At 36.5% G+C, this 22,774-nt stretch overlaps 1 protein-coding gene across 2 annotated transcripts in view; it reads right to left on the bottom strand.

Moving 5' to 3' along the window:
- Positions 1-21,481, bottom strand: part of LOC100723158 (zinc finger protein 519-like) — a 28,102-nt gene extending 6,621 nt beyond the window's left edge. The window contains exons 1-3 of one of the 2 annotated variants that reach the window (XM_013148496.3): positions 21,306-21,481; positions 4,508-4,634; positions 3,905-4,000 (exon numbers count right to left, since the gene is read on the bottom strand). In XM_013148496.3, the coding sequence (XP_013003950.1) occupies positions 3,905-4,000; positions 4,508-4,634; positions 21,306-21,308 (226 nt within the window). In that variant the 5' untranslated portion in view covers positions 21,309-21,481. Of the gene's footprint in view, positions 1-3,890; positions 4,001-4,507; positions 4,635-21,305 lie in introns of those variants that run through there. The other variant, XM_063258549.1, reaches the window with a different exon arrangement.
- Between the last annotated feature and the right edge of the window lie 1,293 nt (positions 21,482-22,774).

Genomic DNA, 22,774 nt, shown 5'->3' with positions numbered 1-22,774 from the left:
AATGTTAATGCTTTATATCACATACTAACTACTTTGAAATAATGATACAACTACTGTTAATTCTATTATTATTGACTACATAGATTATTGACATTATGCTTCGTTTAGGGATACTGGAGATCAAACACAAAGCCTCATTTATACTAAGCAAATACACACTAAATATTCACTAAAACTGAGTAACACCCAGTGTTACTTTCCATATATTTTAGCAACTTTCATGCCTTTTGCAGTAATGACTATACTAACCCACTGCAAGTTGGTTTCTAGATGGCTAACTCTCTAACATAACACAGCATGAACAAGGAAGCAGAGAAGTACAATCTAATCAATGAATGAAAAAACAGAAAAAGACACTGAGGAAAAGATTTGTGAATTACATGAAGAATTCAAAATAATCATTTGAAAAATGCTTCATGAGCTAAAGAACAAAGAAAACTAAATGAAACTTGGAAAATAAGAATACCTACGAAGAAAAAAAAACTATAAAGAGAAAAAAGGACTGTGCAGCTGAGCAAGTCAGTAAAAAATAATGGCTGAGAAACAGGCAATTATGAAGAAAGAAAAAGATCCAAATTCAAAAAGCTCAACTTCCTCAAAAAACTAAAATTAACTTGAGCAACTATTAGCAAGCAGCTCATCTCCCTGGTAAGTGGCTGTGGTGTGACAGACTACGGCCCCTCCAGGGGGAGAACCACCAGTGACTTCTGAGATCCACACCATGTTGGAACTTATGAAGCTGGGAAACCAAGCAACCAGCCTGCCTCCCTGCTAAGCAATAGTGAATCTTCTGGTGCACGACCTAGAGTCAAACATCCCACTTCCCCAACCCTCCTTCTCCTGTCCGCTCATTAGCAAATGGGAACCAGAAATCTGAGCATCTCCTGGGAGGTTGACTATAGCAAATAAGGGGGACTTCCTTCTACCATTTCTTTGAAGGCAAATATTTTTATTACTGTTTTGCTCTTTTCTGATTAATGGTACTGCTCTATTCAGTATTCTGTTTTGATAAGTTCTATAGTGTTCTATATTTCATCTCATTTTGATATACAGGATTGAAAGAACAACTATTATAAAGATAACAAAATATACTGTGATACCTATTACTGTTATCCCGGTAACCTGTTGTGAAGTTCTGTACCAATTTCATTGTACGATCTTAGTTGGCTTTATTCTGACTTGTTCTGTTGTATACTTTCAAAATAAAAAAAAAAATTCTTATCTTCTTTTGACAACTTATATCACTTCTGTTTTTTGTTGTTGCTATTGTTGATTTGCTTTTTTTTTTTTTTTGGTACCAGGGATCGAACTCACAACCTTTCACTTGCCAGGCAGATGCTTACACCACTGAGCTAAATCCCTGCTCCTTGATTTGGTTTTAATGTTGTTGTTTTGGGATTTTTTTTTTCTGTTTTTGTTTTCTGGTTTGTTTGCTTATTGGTTTTTCTGGATTTTTTTCTCTTTAAAATGAAAGAAAATTTTTTAAAAATTTAAAAAACAACAACTAGGATTAAAAGTCCCATTGACTCAGCTGGGTATTTTCCCGAAGACTAAAAACATCATATCACAGTGATATATGTGCACCCATGTTTATAGCAGCACAATTTGTAATCACTAAATCTTGGAAACAACTCAAATGCTCATCAACTGAGAAGTGGATAAAAAAGGTGGTACTTTTTAAAAAATGGAATACTACTCAGCTATAAAGAAGAGTAAGCTCGAGACCTTTACAGATAAATGGATGCAATTAGAGACCATAGTCATGAGTGAAATAAATCATACTCACATGTGTAAATACTGTATTGTCTTTTTAGTGTAAAAAACTGAAAGCATAATTAAGATCCAAAATCTACAATAGAAACCATGAAAGGGAAAGAAACTGCACTGAGCTAAATCCCCAGCCCCATCAACAATGATGCTTAACAATGCAAAATGTAACTAATTTTAAAGCTTTCTGAAACAAAGAAACATACACATAGAATTCTATAGTACTGTAATAAATGTGTGTAAAACATGTTTGCTATGTAGTTTGAAAACCAAAAGCATAAAAATTATCATAAATATCTTGGAGATTTAACTGGGGCTAACAGATCTGTTAACAGATATGTAACATAAAAAACTTTGATACCAGTAATGTCACCTTGAGGGATGATGCAAAGACAAGTTATTAGATGGATAAAGTTTAATTTCTTACCAGTTTAAAATAAACTGGTTGCATGTTTAACATGCTTCCATAAAATCCCCACAGTATGGGGCTGGGGATTTAGCTCAGCGGCATAAGCGCCTGCCTTGCAAGCAGGCAGTCGTGAGTTCAATCCCTGGTACCGATAAAAATGAAAAAGACAAAAAAAAACCCCAAAAAACCCCACAGTGATAACAATAAATGCATCAAAAGGATATGGAAACAAATTAAAGTATGACACTAAAATGAGATAAATTAAAGCAATGAACCTAGTCGAAAAAAATTCTAAAAAATTCAGAAAGCAATTAAGAAAAGAGTAATATTAATTTATTTCCAGTAATTTCTTTAATATAAATGGATTAAACACCTTAATAAGAATAAATTGGATAATGAAAAAAAACTAAAAAAACCCAAATGTCCTATAATATCTATAGGACTATTCAATTAACACTTAAAGACATAAAAAGGCTGAAGTTGAAAGGACAGCTATGATTTTTCACGCAAAACTGACCAGATAAGAAAAAAGAGTGGCCCTAATAATATCACACAAAATACACATCAAAGGAAAAACTGTCCCAAGAAACAAAGACTAATGTTACATAAAGATGAAACTGTCATTCACTCTTTCTATATATGATAAAACACAAAGGTTAAAAAATGAAAACACTGGGCCAGGGATTTAGCTCAATGGCCTAAGTGCCTGCCCGGCAAGCACAAGGTCAAGAATTCGATCCTTGGTACCAAAAAAAAAAAAAAAAAAAAAAGAAGAAAAAGAAGGAAAGAAAGAAAGAAAAGATTATTAACTGATGTGAAAGAATCTAAGAAATGAAATATAGAAAACAGAACTGCATGCTGAGTGTGGTAGTGCAATGCTTGTAATCCCAGCACTTGGGAGGCTAAAGTACGAAGACTGTTTTGAGTTCGAGGCCAGCCTGGGCTACATAGTGAGTTTAAAGACTATGTCAACTACATAGCAAAATGTCTCAAAAAAAAAAAAAAAAAAAAAAAAAACACAAAGCAAAGCAAAACAAAAAGAAAACAAAAACCAAGAGAATGCAATTGCAAAACAAGAAAGAATACTTAATAAAATCCTGAATAAAATTTGATATACAATTCTAAAAATCATTCTTGATAACTAGTTTTCAGCTATTATCATACATCCATGAGAAGTAGATATTTTGAATCTCTAAGTCACTGTATCATGGTAAAATTAAAGAATATGAACTATAATCATTCATAAGATACAACAATATTCACTATTTAATAAGTATGTATATGATATCACAGAAATTTCTTTATGATGTCATTAGTATAGTACGATGTATTAACATGGAAGCGTTTTAAATGTGCAAATTTTTTGAGAAACCAAAAGCAATAAAAAGCTACTCAGATCAGGGGCTAGGGATTTAGCTCAGCGGTATAAGCACCTGCCTTGCAAGCAGGCGGTTGTGAATGCGATCCCCGGTACCAATTAAAAAAAAAAAAAAAAAAGCTACTCAGATCATGAAGCTCATGGCTGAAGGGAAAGACTTGGGCTGTCATTATGAATGTCCTGAGAGATCATGAATATGGGCTGGAGATGTCTTCCTATGACAGCAAATGTACTCTCTGCTTCTGAAAAATCATTTCTATTGGAACAGTGCTTCTGGAATAAACATTTTAAAACCCAGATTACTTTTGGAGTTCTCAAGTGGTTTCTCTGCTTCATTTATTCCCACCTACCTGGGCATACATCCAGTGTCTCTTGTTTCTGTACACTGCATGGCTCTTTCCTGTGCTCTAGAAAGGTGATCAGCTTAGGTGTAGAGCCAGCAAAACCTGTTGATTAGAAAACCACACATCACACTTGCTTTGAGATTTCTCCAAACTACTCTTATTTCTCCCCTAGTACTGTACTCAAAATAGAAAAGACATAATGGGACATTCTAGAAAACTGTAACTCCAAATTATATTTGCATACAGACTCACTAGAATTTGTGGGCAAGTTTCAATTTGTATATCCTGAACTGCATTTTCAACTACTACTAACTCAGAACTAAAAGGGAGAATTTAGAGTATAAGATATAGCAATAATATTTTATGTCCTCAAATTTCTAATACTACTATTAATCTAAAGTGAAAGATATATGATACTTCAAATAAAATGGAAGCAAAAGACAAGAATGATGTGAAAATTTTCCTGTCTGTATCAAAGTCCACGTCTGCTTTGAAAGCAGGAATCTGAAACCATTCTCACAAAGCAGAAGCTGCCTACAGGTATTCTAAAAAGGAGGCAAATTAATGATTGATGGTTAAGAAGGCATTCTGTAGGGAATTTATCCTTACCCAGGGAGATCAGGTTTCCGTAAGTCTCCAACATCACATCCCTATACATATTCTGCTGAACAGCGTCCAGACATTCCCACTCTTCTGGGGAGAAATCAATGGCCACATCACTGAATGTCAACAGTTCCTGAAACAAAAGTAAACAAATAAATAATAACATTACCACACTGACCATTTGGTCACTGACTTGGGATTTCCGAAATCCAAGACGAAATCCTCTGAAATTGAAATGTCTGGAGACAGATGGCTCTTGGCATTAATAACTTTAAGAAGATTCTAGGCCAATTTGCCCTTTCTGGTGAGCCAGCTGGAGCATGGCTGGGACACAAGAAGAGCCAAGTCCTCCACTCCTACTCCCTGTAAGCAACCAGCTATTCAGAACACAGACTGAGCTGATACGAACTGAGGTACAAAAATAACTTAATGCTTGTATTGTCTGATCAACTTTAAGGCCTAAAGTCAGTAGTCTGAGCATTTATTTTGAGGATAACAACATGCAATACAGCAACTATGGGAGATTTTCTTCTATCTTGTTCTTGAAATCCAATATGTTCTTTCTCACTGTTTTGTTCCATTTTACCGTTTTGCTTTATTCAGTATTCTATTTTGATTGGTTTTATTCCATTCTGTTGTTTGATTTTACTATGTCTGATGATACGAACAACAATTTTGAAGATAACAAGAGGCATGTGGTAGCAATTGTTGATTTTCTACTATCCTATTTTGAAGTCCTGTATCACTTTCACTGTTTTGTTTTGATTGGCTTTATTCTGTTTTATTTTACTTGGTTTTAGTCTGTTTTAAAAAAAATCTTTCAGGGTGTGCAGCCAAGACTGGAAATCACTGCTTTAAGGGGCAAGGGAAGCATCTATTTGTTGAGCTAGCTGCCAACTGTTTCTGGAATGAACATAAAACATTTATTCCAGATGGGATCCTTCAGGTTACTTGCTTTGTTAGTCAGCTTGTCCTTACCATAACACCAGATGAGACAATCAACTTTTAAAGAGAAAGGATTTATTTTGGCTCATAATTTGCAAAATACAGCCCATAACTGACTCTGCTGCTGGGCCTGCAGTGAGAGAAGAAACTATGACAGGAGCATATCACGAAGCTCAGATGTTCATCTTGTGGTCAGGAATCAAGAGAGTGCAAAAAAGAGATGAGGGGTGGACAGTTCTCCTCAAGCACATACTCCCCCATGACATAAAGATCTCCTAAAAGGCTGGTTCCACAGGTATGGAACAATTCCACAATTCTTAAGTGTTCCACAATTCTTTATAGCAGCACCCTGGAAACCAAACCTTTAATGTGTATTTTGGGGCAGATTTATCCAAAGCATAGTACTTACATTACATTACAGATATTGTTCATTTAGTGACCTACCTGGTTAATGACTGTTCAGATATATGAACAAGGTGTGTGGTTCAGACTTAGCATCTGCATGGGGACTTACGGCATGGAGCTGTGGTATGGCCTGAGGCTTCCTCTATAGCGCAGTAGTGTAACTTTTGCTGATTGTTCTATACTGTATACTACTGTAGTTTTATGTTCTGTTATACATTATAGTATTACGTATAAGAGTTATGCACATAAAAGCAAAATCATCAAGTTGGAGTTCTCTTTGACTATTTCTTTGTTCTGAATATTGTAATGTACATGCTATGTACAACTCCTCACTTAAGCAATCAATTCAATTAACAACCTACATGAAGGAAAGAAACCTGGTCATTAAATGGAGAATGCATATATTATTACCTTTGTAGAAAAACATTGGTGATTTTGCTTCTCACTCAACGTATTTTCTTTCTTTATTTACTTATTTATTTATAGACAGGGTCTTCCTATGTAGTTCAGGCTGGTCTTGAATTCTCAATGATCTTCCTGCCTCTGCTTCCCAAGTGCTGGATTACAGCCGTGAGCCACCACCCCTGGCACTCAACATTTTAATAATTACTTTGAGCACGCTGTCCATAGGCTACTGTGCTGGGTGTTGTGAACTTCAAGCATCATCGTGGGGGAGGAAAAACCTTTCCACAGAACACTTCTATTTACTTACCCTTAGTACAACTGTTAACAGTTTTATATCTGCACATAAATTCCATAATATATTTTTTTCTTTTAATAAAAATTTTTTTAATTAAGAGAAAAGAGGCTGGGACTATCTGGAAAGATACACATGTGGCCATGCAATATATTTTTCTCCTTTGAGTTTTATCCATTCTTTTTGCACTTTATAAGTGAATCTAGGGGCTGGGCATAAGTGTCTGCCTTGCAAGCAGGCAGTCGTGAGTTTGATCCCTGGGGAATTATACTTATTATCTTGAATATTTTATAAAGGATGATTTATCCCTCCTTTCTCTTCTTTTTACAATCCTTATTAACTTTTTATATCAATACTGATTAAAGAAAATTTATTCCGTGGGATATAATCCAATGTTATCATATACATTTTGTTGGTCACTGGACACTAGGAGAAATCTTTTAGACTACTTTCTTTTGACGTGTTGCAGAATGTTTGTTTTGGAACGTTTTTCGGAGCAGGGAGTTGAGACAAGGTCTTACTACACAGTTCAGGTTTGTCTTGAACTCACAATATAGCCCAGGCTAGCCTTGAACTACCAGTGATTCTCCTGTTTTAATCTCGCAAGTGCTGGGATCACAGGCATGTGTCACTATGTCTGGCTACTTTTGCATTTTAAAAACACTTTCATGCTTTCTAGCCCAAAATATTCTACACTGATCTTGTATGTCCCATTCCCAAACCTTTGTAGCAGAACCAACGGTCATTATTTCATATAAGCAAAGTGATTCCATGTTTAATCTTCAATATAACATATCACATCAATGAGCTTAACCAAGAAATCACATGATAATATTAAAAGTTATACATAAGTATCACACAGAGGAAAGGAATAAAAAGGTACCAAGTTTAAGAAGAGGTAAAACTATTAACAGGTACCATGATATTTTATATTGAAAATCTCGGGGCTGGGGATTTAGCTCAGCGGCATAAGCGCCTGCCTTGCAAGCAGGTAGTCGTGAGTTTGATCCCCGGTACCGATAAAAAGGAAAAAGACAAAAAAAAAAAAAAAAAAAAAGAAAATCTCGAGGCAATAAAAATTCTAGTGAAAGAAGCATTCAGGGTTACAGAAATGAGCTGGGTGTGGTGACATATGCCTGTAATCCCACAACTTTGGCAGAGGCAGGAGGATTGCTGAGTTTGAGGCCAGCCTGGGCTACATAGTGAGTTCAAGGTCAGCCTGAACTACATAGCAAGACCTTGCCTCAAAAAAGAAAAATACTCCATGTTATTGAATAAGCAGTCTGAATAGTTAAAATGGCAGATCTTCCAAGTTTTAATAAACTGCTTCACCACACAATCCAATCCATTAAAAATCTTTGTAAGTTATTTTATCAATACTAAAGTTTATATGTAACAGCCAAAAAAAGAAAAAAAAAAAAAACCACTCCAGCATGCTAAGCACAATGCTGAAGAATAGTTTCACAGGACTGATATTATCTGACTTTAACAAAGCAAGCAGTCAAAATTTGTCTTTTAGGCCATAAGTCTTTCGATAAAAAGAATTTAAAGTTGAAAGTGAGATGATTTTCTGACATTAATTGAGAGATCTCAAACTTTTGATATAAAGTGTGACTTTGCACACAGATTAAGAAATTAAAAGATGCTTCAGTACAAGTTGAGAATGTTACACTATGTTTTATGCATGAGAAGACAAATATAAATGTAACCTGAGATGTGGAAGTCCAGAGAACATCGTTAAGCCATCATAAATATCTTCAATTAATTCAAGAAAGACAAGTAACATAAGAGAACTATTAAGGGACAAAAGACAACTTTAAGAAAATGATTCTAAAACTGTAAAATATAGAATCACAAATAAAAATATACTGATCAGCTTCAAACCAGATTAGAAAAGGCAAAACACTCCAAGAAATTCTCAAGGATGCCCTAGAGAGAGAGACAATAAAGTTAACACTGCCAAAAAGGTACAAGAGAATGAGTGCATCAATTAGGGATAACAATTAAGAGAAAGAAAGCAAAATAGTAAGTAAGTAATACAATGAGAAGAATAAGTCAACAACTATCAATTACAACTACCAGTATGAAAGGAGTTACCACATGAATCAAAAGACACAGATTAGCAGAATGGATCAAAAAACAAAATCCGACGGTATACTGTATAGAAGAAACACATCTAACACAAAAAGAAATTCACAGACTGAAAATCAAAGGATGGAAAACAGTATTCCTTGTAATGAGAACTCAAAAACAAGCAGTAGTAACTATCCTAGTCTCAAAGTGGATGTTGTCATTTATACCTAAAATGTTCACAAAACCTCTTGTGCTGCTAGAGGGGTTTATGGGCTTATGGATCATCAGTATGTAATACTGGATAATGGCTGTGATGACCGGGGAGTCCTGACTGGATTAGCATAGTTCTGGATGTGGCTGAATTGATTAGGGGACAGAGGGCTCAGCCTTTGCATGAGCGGCACAACCAATAGGCTTGTAGCCTGAATGCAATAAAAAGGAGGTCTGCTAAGCCATGTACTTTTTTCCTCCTCTGCCTTGCTTCTCTGCCATGCAGCCCTACATATTGAAGCCAGCTGATTACAAACTGAAAGTTCTACAAACTGTCAATTAAAATAAATCTTACCTCCTTTAACTCATAGGTGTCAGATATTATATCCCAACAAAAAAAAATAATAATAAATAAGACTGTGGTCTTTAAAGCCAAAGCTTACCAAGAGTCAAGAAGGACATTGTGTACTGGTTAATGGAGCCATTCAATAGTAAGAGATAACAAATATATGTACATATGTACTAAACCATAATGTACCCAACTTCATAAAACAAACACTAATCAACATAAAACATCAGATATACATCAGTAATATTATAGTGGGGGAACCTCAATTCCCCCACTATCACAAATAGATGACCTCAACAAAAAATTAACAAAGAAATATGTGTTGAACCAAACCCTGAAGAAATGATCTTAAGTATCTACCCAACATCAAAATACACATTCTTTTCACCAGAATATGGTACTTTCTCTAAAACAGACCACATATAACCTAATAAAGCTTGAACTCTTGCCATGCATATTACTAGATCACAGTGAAATGAAACAAAAAATCAATATCAAAAGAAACCACAGAAACTATGTAAATGTATAGAAATGAAACAATATACTTTTGAATAATCAGTAGATAACAGAAGAAATTAAAGAAATAAGATAGTTCCTACAATTAAAATATCAATACATCATACCAAAACTTATGGTACACAATAGTTTATAGCTGTGAATTCCTACATTAAAAAAAGAGTGAATTTAAATAATCTAACGATATACCTTAAGGCTGTAAAAAAAATAATAACAAATCCAAAACTAGTACAAAGAAAAAACTAATAAAGATCAAAGCAGAAATCAATGAAATGAAGACTGAAAAACAAAACATAAAGAATCAGTGAATTGAAGAGCTGATTCTTGGAGAGAATAAACTAAACAGACAAACCCTAAGCCGATCTTACCTCCAGAAAAAGAAAAGATCCAAATCAATGTAAGTAAAAATGAAAAAGAAGAAATCACGAGTAATACTAAAATTCCTAAGAATAGCAACAACTTCACCAAGCAGTGTTCTAATTGGAGAATTCAGAAGAAATGGATAGATTCCCAGATTCATATCCTCTGTAATAACTGAACCAAGATAACAGGAAACTTCAATCATCTAGTAACACACAATGAAACCGAAGCAGTACTACTACTATCCCTACTCCTACTACGACTACAAACCCCTACCACCTAAGAAACCCCAAGTCCAAATGGATTCGCTGGTGAATTCCACAAAAACTTCAGGGAAAATGTAACACCCATAATTCTCAAGGTCTTTAATGAAACCAAATGGGAAGGACTGCTCCTCTCAGTTGTTCTCACGTCCTTCCTCAAAACTAGTATCACCTTGATTACAAAGCCAAGGCTTCAACCAAAATGAGAACTAAAGGCTAATCTTTTTTAGTGAATGTAGATTTAAAAAAAACAAACCCTCAACAAGTTACTGAAAAACAATGCAAGGAATCATCAGAAAGATCATATGTCATAACCACATAGGCTTCCTTCCAAGCATGCACAATTGGATCACTGTAAGAAAATTAATAAATATATCATCTAAAAGGAAGTGAGGACAAAAATCACAGGATCACTTCAATAGATTGGGGGGGGGGAGCCTTGGAAAAAACCCAATCATGATGAAAACACTGAAGAAAATAGGTATAGAAAAACCATCTCAAAAAGCCATTTATAAGAAACCTACAGCCAATACCATATTAAATGAGGAAAAGTTGAAAGTTTCCCTCTAAAATCAGCAATAAGACAAGACTGTTCATTATCACCACTCTTTGTTTAATAAAGTACTTGAAACATCAGCATGAGCAATCAAGGATGATAATGGAATAAAAAAGATGTGTATAGGAAAGGAAAAAGTCAGATTTTTACTCTTTACAAAAAACAAGATCCTCTGTAAGAGGACTGGAAAAATTCAACCCAAAGACTTCTTAAACTAAATTCCACAATGTAGGAGAATACAAAATCAATACACAAAAATTAAGTATTTCTGTATGAAAAAGAAATGAGAAAAACAACAACATTTACAATAGTATCAAGCAAAATTAAATATTTAGGCACTAACCTAACCAAGGAAATGAAACAACTCTATAACTACAGTACTCTGTAAAAGGAGATTTTAAAAAAAAGGATGTCAGAAAATGGAAAGGCAGGCCAGGTACAAGGGCACTCACCTATAGTCCCAGCACTTGGGAGGTTAAGGCAGGAGGACTGATGTGAATTTGAGACCAGCGTGGGCTACATGGTGAGTTTAAGTCCAATCTAAACTACATAGCAAGATCTTGTCTCAAAAGAAAAAATAAGTAAAAAGTGTTACCTGTCCCTGGATAGGGAGAACCAATGTGCTCAAAATGACCATACCACTAAAACTAATACACAGATTTAACACAACCTCAGGGGCTGGGGATTTAGCTCAGCGGCATAAGCGCCTGCCTTGCAAGCAGGCAGTCATGAGTTCGATCCCTGGTACTGGTAAAAATACAAAAATACAAAAAAAACCCACAACCTCAATCAAAATACCAGCACCATTCCTCAGAAAACTAAAGAAAACAATCCTAAAACTGTTTTTAAAACACTCCTAAAATTGTTTTTAAAAACCAGAAAGATTTACAATAACAAAAATAATCCTGGGTAACAAAAGCTAAGTAGAGAGCCAGGCGTGGTGGCTCACGCCTGTAATCCCAGCACTCGGGAGGCTGAGGCAAGAAGATCGTTGCGAGTTGCAGTCTAGCCTAGTCTACAAAGTGAGCTCAAGGCCAGCCTGAACTGCACAGAGAGACCCTGTCTCAAAAAGACAAAAAAAGGGCAAAGTAGAAAACATCAATCCAGACTTTAAGTTATATTACAAAGCTATAATGATAAAAACAACATGGACATAAATGGATCAACGGAACAGAATAGAGAATTAAGAAACACCCCAAGGACACTGAGATATTTCATCTTTGACAAAGGGGCCATAAACCACACTGTAGAAAAGCCTCTTTAATAAATGGTGCCAGGATAATTGACTTTAATAAATTTAATAAATAAAAATAAATTTAATAAATGGTGCCAGGATAATGGAGAAGACTGACTGAAGACCAGTATTTCTCACGTGTTAAGCTACTATAAAATGGATCAAAGATATAAATGTTAAAACAGAAACAATCTACTGCAAGACAAAATAGGTATAACTCTTAAAGTTATAGACATAGGCAAGGACTTTCTGAACAGAAACCAGTTGCATAGGAAAGGAAACCAAGAATTAACAAATGGGATCATATCAAGTTAAAAAAAAAAAAAAACTTCCTCACTGCAAAGGAAACAAACAACAAAGTGAAGACACAACTTACAGAAAGTGAAAAAAAGTGTTTTTCTACCAGCTATCCCAATAGAAGACTAACATCTAGAGTGCATAAAGAACTCAAAAAAATTTAGAGCCTTCTGTCTTGGTTACTTTTTTCTAGTTGCTGGAACAAAATACCTAACACCCAAAGTCAAGGAAATAAAGGTTTATTTAGCTCACAGTTTGTGAATGTTTCAGACCACTATCTGCTGGCTCCAAGGCAGGGTGGTATGGCACAGGGACAACAGTTCAAGTTGGAAAAGACAGCAAAAACAGCAAGAGCAAAGGAGGGATAGAGATCCCTTTTTCTTCCCTTATATTGTATTGAGGCTTTCTGCCACACCATCTCTACCCCCTGATCTTGTACTAATAAAACTTCTAAACTTTTCAGGTTCACACAATATATCAACCATTACACCCTCAAAATAAAAGATACAATAATAAATGGGCAACTCAAATGAACACACTTCTCAGTACAAATAGTCAATAAATACACGAAAACTTGCTCAATATCAACAGTCATTAGAAAATGTAAATTAAAACAACACTGAGTTTCCAAAGCCTTATGCCAAAAGAATGGCTATCACCAAGAAATCTGGTAACAACTGATGGTGAGTCTGTGGAGGGTCGGGGGAAGGAACCTCTCTTGTTTCGGTGGGAATGGAAAGTAGTACAACCTTTGTGGAAATGAGTATGGATATTCCTAAAAAAATTAAAGCCAAAAAGTTCCATTCAACCCAGCCATTCCCCTCCTAGATCTCTTCCTGAAAGAGTTAAAGATGTATTACAGTAATACAAGCATATCCATGGTTACAGCACCACAATTCATAATAGCTAAACCTTGAAAGTGGCCTACATGTTTCACCAAGAGACGAATGGATAAAGATCATTGTGGTATTTATGTACAGGGGAGTACCATTCTACCATAAAGAAGGACAAACGTGTCATTTGTAGGAAAAAGGATTCATCTTGAGACAATGTTAAGTGAAATCAGACACACAAGCTTAAATATCACACGGTTTCTCTTATATGAAAAACCCAAAATATAAAGAGCAAAGTAAAAGATACATAATAGGAAATAGCAATATCGGTCTTCTGCATATGGGAAGGGGACCAAAGATGGAGGAAAGGGGTAGAAGGGGAATGGAAGGAACTTTAAAAACAAAGAACTAAGGCGTGTTATGTATGTGTCAACTACCCATGAGGAATATGGTCATTATGTATTATAAATACATGTCAATAAAAAAAGAAAGGGGAAAATACCATACTAAGAGTCCATATTACTCCAGAATGAATAGCTAACATTAAGAAATCATTTAATAACAAATGCTGAAGAAGCTGTGGGGGGGAAAAACTCTTCTACTTTTCTGGTACAAATCTGAAATAGTACAATCACTATGGAAAGAAGCATGGAGATTCCTCAAAAAACTAAAAGTAGAAATTCCACTTGACCCAACTATTCCTTTCCTAGGTATCTTCCTGAAGGAGCTGAAGCCATCATATTACAGTAATATATGCATATCCATGTTTATCCAAATATAATTCACAACTAAATCTTGGAAGTGCCTGTATGCCTATTATGGCTTGCATTTAGATGTACCCCACCCCTAAAGCCTTATGCAGTCATAGGAGGGGCTGGATCAGAGGTAGCTGGATCTAGAATGTGTGATGCTGGAATTTATTTTTGGTGCAATGCTAGACTCAAGGGCACTAGGTTAAGGTTAAGGTTGTGAGTGCAACTTGCCATAAGTAGTATGGATAAGATAAGGGGCAGAAAGATGCTGTTCAGGTCCCTTGTTGCTTTTGCTATCTTGCAGGTGCCATGAACTGCCTCTGTGATGCCCCTCTGCCATGCCACCCTGCCTTGGAGTCACCCAATTATAGACTGAAACCTCTCCAAACTGAAAGCTAAACAAACCTTTCCCCCTTAAACTTTGGGTATTGGGTATTTTGTATCAGTAACAAGAGGAAAGTAATTAAGACAATGCCCATCAACTGTTAAACAAATAAAGAAAACATGATATTTATACACAATAGTACTACTCTGCCACAAGCGATAGATTCAAGTCATTTGTAAGAAAACGGACTGATCTTAAGACCAAAATATTATATGAAATAAACACAGAAGCTTAAATAACATATGGTTTCTTTTAGGAGAAACCAAAAATATAAATATGAACAAAATAAAGAACAGTAATATGACGTAGGAAAAAGGATCTTTCTCATATTGGAAGGGGTTTAAGAGCTGAAATGCGAGGGGCTGGGGATTTAGCTACATTTGTTTTGTTTGGCAATTTTCAGCTGACTTGCTGGGGGGGTCAGATCCCTGTGGTCTTTCCACCATCTGGATAGAAGTTCCTCTAAAATCTTATATATATATATATTTTTTGTCTTTTTTGTTTTACGAGGGATCGAGCTCAACCACACATTTGCAAGGCAGGCACTTATGCCACTGAGCTAAATCTCCAGCCTCTAAAATCATATCATTTTAAAGACTGCCTGATTGAATGATTTATGAAAAATGTTTATACTGAATTAATGAAATTAAACTGAATCCACTGACAGTACTCTGTGAATGAATAATACTTTTTTAAGTCCTTTGTGGGTTTTGCAGATAACCTGGATGGCTTTTTTTTCAAATCCATTTTATTCAAGGATAAAAAGAAAGAAAAAAAAAGAAGACAAAACTACAACAAAATTTCCAAACATGTCGGTCAAGGAGTAACAATGGTACATACATTGAACACTGTCATCCCCAAATCACTCACCCAGAGCACAAGACATCTGCATTCAGTTGTCCGAATAAACCAACACAAATCTTTCTCTTCAGCAGAGAAATCAGTAGTATAACTATCTTCACTATTTTTACATACATATATACACAAATATATGTTTTTTCTTTCAGCTTGTCACCCTAATGAAGCAATACAATGTTTACACGTATCTTATTTATTTCACTAATAAGTATGTTCTCAAGTTGTATCCATTTACCTATAAAAGCATCCAGTTTATCCTTTACGGCTAAGTAGTACACCTTTTATATAAAAATACCACATGGACGGCTGTTTATAATTATTTAAAGTTGTTATTATCATTGTTATGTAGAGTAGAAATACTGAAGAAACTCTGAAATTAGTTTAAAAAATTATTAAATATTCTAAAACTGGGGCTGGAGGTTTAGCTCAGCGGCATAAGCGCCTGCCTTGCAAGCAGGCAGTCGTGAGTTTGATCCCCGATACCGATAAAAAGGAAAAAGACAAAACAAAAAAAAAGTAAAAAAATATTCTAAAACTGTCACCCTGTGATTCCTGCAGGTCCAACACGCCACAGGAGTGTTGGAGCAACTGAGCCAGAACCCACCAGCAGCTGCCTCCCAAAGGATGAAACTGACAGACACTGGTGCTAGGAGGAGTTTTTGGTCCACAATGCCAAGGGCCTGGCTCCTTACGGGTGCTGTTAGCTCTGAAAATTCTCATGAACCCATCTCTTTTTCCGTAGCTTGGGCAAGCCATTCCTTTCTTGGATTCTAATACTCTCAAAAGTTATAGGTAAAACTATTAGTATGGCTGAAGGAATTAAAGGAACATTCTCCAATCCATAAAAGAAATGAACTGGATGCCAAGAAACAGTAGAAGAATCATCCAAAAAACAAACTGCAGAGGGATTACTTTTTGACAGGAGACAAGAAATTGTACTAAATAGAACGCTATGCTGAAGGGAATGAAATGAAGGTGTGCTCTGAGCGAAGAGCACAGACAGGACTTGCTATGAGCAGGATGAAGGCATTTTGTTGGACCTCTGAGCTGGCACTGGCTGCCGACCCACGGTCGTTTCTGGTCATTCACTTCACTGCCAACTTTTATTCATGGTAACTCCAGGCCCCCCAACTCTGTTTGATTAATATATACATGTGAATTTGTCCAGAGACCTTTCTTTCAGGCCTGAGGCTATACAGTCAGGGGAAACTAAGGCACAGAATACACAAAAAAACATCAAACACAAATGTTCACAAGTACAAGTTATAGTAAGATTCATTAAGTACTGGACTGGATTCATAATCTACTGCTTTCCATTCTAGGAAGTAGTTATGCTTGAGAAAGCACTTTATACAGGATTTGCAACTTAAATACATTTCATAGTAAGATGAGTAAGAGACGTTTCCAGGTATTTTTGGAATTCAGCCCATAGTAAAAGACACATTTCACATTACACACCCACATCCCACTGAAAAATTAAAACAAAAACTGAACAAAATTTGCCATGTGCATGAAAACATGTCTGAAACCTCAGCATTCTAATGGCTAAGGCAGAAAGATCACCAAAAATTTTTATTGGTGCTATACAGTGCTCTGTGCTATATAGTAAGTTCAAGGCCAGTCTGAACTACACAGCGAGAGCTTGTGCTCATAACAAAAAAAGAACAGAAGAAACAAACAAACAAAAAAGTCTACCCAAAAAATGTACACATACTTCAGGAAAAGAAAAATACTATGATGTTTTTTCAACAGATGGTGCTACCCTTGTACGGGGTACCGAAGAAGATATCGTGTATTGCAGAAAACCCACTTTCCTGCTGGCTGTTAGTGAAGAAATTGAAAATACATGTGCAGCCATCTCAATGACCAAAGTTAACCAAGCAGTAATTCACGACAACTAATAAATGTCTAGAAGCTCATGGCCATCACTTTGAGCACCTCTCGTAATTGTAGAGGCCAAAGATAACTAGTATTAACCCATGATATTTCAATAAATTTAGTATTAAAATATTTATATAACTTTTTCTCTTCTGGACAAGAATATTGATTCTCCAAAGAATCACAATCTGATGCAATTTAAGTTCAGAATTTACTCTGCCTGCAATACATTTGAGTTAGAATTTTTTTTTTCTGTCTTTTTTCCTTTTTATCAGTACCGGGGATTGAACTCACGACTGCCTGCTTGCAAGGCAGGTGCATATGCCACTGAGCTAAATCCCCAGCCCCTTGAGTTAGAATTTAACATGCAGTATTCCACAGACTTGAAACATCAGTGATAGGTATAATCATACACATACCACGAGTGGTTCAAGCCTCCCAGCAAGAAGATGTATGAATTACAGCTGTATCATGAACGTGCTAATGGCCAGGAACTACCTCATCCACCTCCACATGTCACAGTACTTGATGGTAAGCTCACTAAGTGTCTCTCAAGGTGTTGGCCACTTTCTGACTTGGACTGACACTTTGCTTTTTAAACAGACCCTGTGGATTCTGTGGCAAATTGTTACCTAGCATAAGATTTGGTCCCTATATCGGACCATATAAAATATTCATAGATTTACAGCCATAAAGCAATTTTTGGAGAAAAAGTTTATGACTTTGCTACTAGAAATATTCTTTTTTTTTTTTTTTTTTTGGTCTTTTTCCTTTTTATTGGTACCGGGGATCGAACTCACGACTGCCTGCTTTCAAGGTAGGCGCTTATGCCGCTGAACCAAACCCCCAGCCCCTAGAAATATTCTTACATCAAAAAATTTAAAACATAAATCTTAAAAAATACTACAATAACACAGAAAGTCAGAGTGAAACAGCATGCTTGCAGTGCACATTTCTAGTAAAGCACTTGACAGATACAGAATGTGTGAAGAACTGTTTATTTCTGGGCCAAAACTAGATACCTAGTTCAGAAAACACAAAAAAACAGAATAAAACAAACAAAAAAAATAACAGTAACAAAAAAAGAAAAACAACTAAAAATTCAACTAGCATCTCACAAAAGAGAAGACCATCCATCAACTGACAAATAAATATATAAAGACAGCTGACAGTATTGCTCAGTGGTATGCCACTTGAGAAGTATATGTGAGGCTTTGGGTTGGATTCCCCACTTCACAAAACCAAAACTAAAGTATATACGAACATATGTACAAATGGCACTAACTAGCCAGGCATGGTGGCACACGCCTGTAATCACAGCACTTGGGAGGCTGAAGCAGGAAGAGCATTTCGACTTCGAGACCAATGTGGGCTACAAAGTGAGCTCAAGTTCAGCCTTAACTACACAGTAAGACCCTGTCTCAAAAAGGCAAAAAGCAAAACAAAAAATATTCTACAAGAATGCTCTGTCAGTACCAGCTGGAGCACAACTCTGGTAATTACCACCCCAGAGAAATGGATAGAATGCTTACACAAAGTAGGCATGCCAAAGTTTTGGGGGCATCAGTAATGTTTCATTTTTGTTTCACTTATGGATGTTGGTAGTAACTACATGATGTGTTTCTTTTGTGATAATTCACTGACCTATATAATTTGGTATCTGCCCTGGTTTTATTTTGATCAATACAATAATAATAATAAATTCATTTATTAAACAAATGGTGGAGAGTGGCAGAAAGGATCATACAAGAATATTACAAAACCCAGAAATATGTTAATTGTAGTTCTAGTTTCATGGATGTGTACATATATCTCAAATATATGCAAATTATGATGTCAATTATACCTCAATAAAACTGTAAGAAAAAAGTAGGATGCATATAAACGTGTAGTTATAAAGAAAACATACAGTCTTAAATAGATAAAAGAGACCAGCAACCCACTAGCTAATCATTAGTCTCAATAGTTTAGAAAAGAACAAATTTTATAAAAGGAGAGTAGAGTCTAAAAAAGTGTAATTTCACTATATTGAAAATGAACATAGAGCAGCAATGACTTTTTTTTTTGTCTTTTTCGTTTTTATCGGTACCGGGGATCGAACTCATGACTGCCTGCTTGCAAGGCAGGCACTTATGCTGCTGAGCTAAATCCCCAGCCCCAGCAATGACTTTTTTTGAAAGTGTAATGACAGAGTGCTGGTCAATTTGATAATGAAGAATTATATTTTAATTATGTACTATGTAACTAACATATATAGGTAAACATACACTCACGTCTCAGTCATGGGGTATATTCTAGCAAAGGCATCATTGGGTGATTCTTTCATTGTATAAGTATCAGAATGTACTTATATAAACTTGGATGTCACAGTCTACTACATACATAGGCTATATGTTATAGACACTGTCTTCTAAGAATCCATCATTGACCAAAACATCACTAGACAGCACAGGACAATGTTATAAATCAGCAAAAACACAAGTAAATAGACCAGGTGAACCAAAAACACAAAACTTGGGAAGACCATAGCTTTTCAGATATTTAAAATTTACAGAGATTGCACTGCATAGGAGTAGGAAAACGACTCCTTTTGAATGAAAGTTGCTGAGAAAACATGGTATCTATGTGTCAAAAAACGCTCCCGAACCATTTCTGTGTATCACATAATATATCACTTTCAGAGGTCAGAAATAATATAAAAGCAAAACTATAATAGTCGTTTTAGGAAAGGAACTTACTTCTTTTGAAATTTACACAAAACAACATTAAATGATAAAATATGCATAAAGTTGGACCACATTAAAATAAAAATTCTATTCATCCAAAGCAATCATAAAAAGGTGCAGAAACATGGCAGACTGGGAGAAAATTTTGCCTCACAGATTACTAAATACTTTAAGAACGGAACAGACAGACTCCAGAAGGAAAGTAGGCAAGATCAAAACCTAAAAATGGCTCAAATTCTTCTGTAGTGGTGAAGGCCTGGAATTCCAGCACTTGGGAGACTGAGGCAGGAAGACTGTGGTAAATTCAACGCCAATGTGGGCTACAAAGTGAGCTCAAGGGCAGCCTCAACTACACAGAGAAACCCTGTCTCAAAAAGAGAAAATAAATAAAATACAAATAGATGTACATATATAAAGAGATACTTAAATTAGGCAAGAAACTTTTGAATTAAAGAGTAACAAGGGTTATCATCACCAGACACTAAGGTATACTATAAAAGTATGTATACTAAAATACCACCAAGGAATGACGACAGGAAGGAAATCTTCGTATGAATCCATATGAATGTAAGAACAGTATTGTTCAGAGCAATAGAAAGGAGAATACAAAATCCGACCACAACAAGAATACCTTCCTAAACAACACAAAATGTAGAGGTTGGAGCTGCAGGCATAGCTCAGTGATATAGTGTGTGCCCACAAAGTTTAAGGCCCTAGGTACAATCCTCATCGCCAAAATAAAGATAAAAAATAAGTGCCGAAAGCTGAATTTTAAGGAATTTGTTGCCAAATCTAGGAAAAGCCTGGCTGGTGGGGGCAAGGCTCCAGCTTTGAGATCCTGCTATCCTATGTATTTATTTATTTTATTTTTTTAATGAACTATCCAATGTGATATCCTATGTATTTATAAAACTCAGAGGAGCTGGGAACGGTGGAGCAAAGCTGTAAGCCCAGCACCAGGTACACTGAAGGCAAGAGGATCACTTTTGCAAATTCGAAGCCAGCCGGGGCTACACAGTGAGATCAAGGCGAGGCTGAACTATACAGTACAGTAGCAAGACCCTATCTCAAAAAATAAAGGAAGCTGAGGAAAATGAGCGATCCCAGAGAGGGAAGGTGGGTTTGGGGACTCTATGAACTACAGTTCCTTAGACACAGTAACCCCAGTAAAGGAGCAGGTATTTTCCCGTGAGGATCCACCAGATCGTCATCCGAAAATCTGGAGTAATGAGGGATCGAAGCATATCTCTGCCCAGAAAACACTCCTCCAGGGACAGATGTCACCCCACAGATTCCGGACAGGACTCTCAGAGTGCCAACTGAGATCCAGCCTCCACCCCGCAACTGGAGGGGAAAAGACTGCCCTGGAAGAACTGGGCCCTGCAGACGCCAGCAGCGGCCACCGCGAGGTACCGGGATTCCACACGGCCTCCCTCCCCAGTCGCAGACCCCGAGCCACATATTCACCATTTCGGGTCCCAGGGTTCCAGCGATCTGCCTGTGTATCTCCCACGCCTAAAGATCATAGGGTGACCGAAGATTAAGCCTAGTCACGTGGGCCGGTAGAGCCAAACAGAGGACGCAAAATACTTTGCCAAAATGGTGGGCGCCAGATACACAGGCCTAAGAAACTGCGAAAGCCCGCCCATCTGCTCTGTCTGTGAGTCTGATTGGATAGTTCGCAACCGACCGTCAGACGAGTCGAGTCCCGCCCCGCGGGCCTGAATGACATTGGATGTCACCAACTGGGCTGAGTAAAGCCGCAAAGGGCGGTTCTTGTAGTGTAGCTAGAACTCTGGGGCTGACGAGACCGCTCCTCTCCACCTGTTTGAGCTCGGTGGTATTTTAGGGCCCTTCACGTGTAACTTCAAACTGTAACACATGGGGTCCTGTTTTTCTTGTTTTTAGGGCCTTTTTTCTTTCCTCTCATTCCAGCACCATTTTTCTGCTCTTGAGCTTTCAATAAATATAGTTGCTGATTTCGTTCATCACTGATGTACGCTTTAAAATTCTTTGCTTGTTGGACTCAAGAACTCGCGATTCGTCAGATCTACAGTTACATGCAGATTATTTTCCTTCCTAATTGTGTTAGGAATTGCACCCCAAAACTGTGACTAAATCTATTTTCAAATCAGGACTTCCTCTAGGTAGACGGACTTACAGCTAAGGGGACATTTGCTTTTAACCTGTAGGTAAGGTCCTATCAATTTATCAGTCATATATGTGTGTGTATTGCTCACAAATGAAAGAGTAATGATAGTTATTTTTAAATTTCATTTAAATTTATCTGGCCTTGTGAAAGGTAGTTTAAGATTTTAAATGGAAACAATCACTAAAGCAACGTCCAATGCAAATAAATTGTAATGTGAAGTGTAATTTTTAGTTTTCTAGTAACTTATACTTTTTTTTTTTGAGACGCGGTCTTACTATGTAGTTCAGGCTGGAGTTGAACTCACTTTGTAGCCCAGGATGGCCTCACACTCATGGAGATCCTCCTACTTTAGCATCTCCAGTACTGGGATTACAGGCGTATACTTCCCGTTTCCTCAATTTTAATAAGTCACGCTTTTTAAAAAATTAAAGAGACTTATTTATTGTAAGACTTTAACTCCATGTACAAAATATTATTGTAAAATATGATACATATATATTTGGGGGTAGTACTTTTTTTTTTTTTTTTTTTTTGTCTTTTTGAGACAGGGTCTCTATGCAGTTCAGGCTGGCCTTGAACTCACTTTGTAGCCCAAGCTGGTCTCAAACTCGCAACGATCCTCCTGCCTCAGCCTGGGATTACAGGCGTGAGCCACCACACCTGCCTGGGGGTAGTACATCTTTAAAACTGCCTATTGAAAGCCTACAAGCACATCTCACTTCAATACAGCCACATTCCATTTTGGAAAGTTATGACTCCACCCAACTCAGCCAGGAAAAGTCCT

The sequence above is a fragment of the Cavia porcellus genome, unplaced genomic scaffold, assembly GCF_034190915.1.
Source record: "Cavia porcellus strain 051 isolate PalLab524CR breed Dunkin Hartley unplaced genomic scaffold, mCavPor4.1 scaffold_11, whole genome shotgun sequence".
Lineage (NCBI taxonomy): Eukaryota > Metazoa > Chordata > Mammalia > Rodentia > Caviidae > Cavia > Cavia porcellus.
The sequence above is the reverse complement of the archived record's forward strand: the minus strand, read 5'-3'. Positions and strand labels throughout refer to the sequence as shown.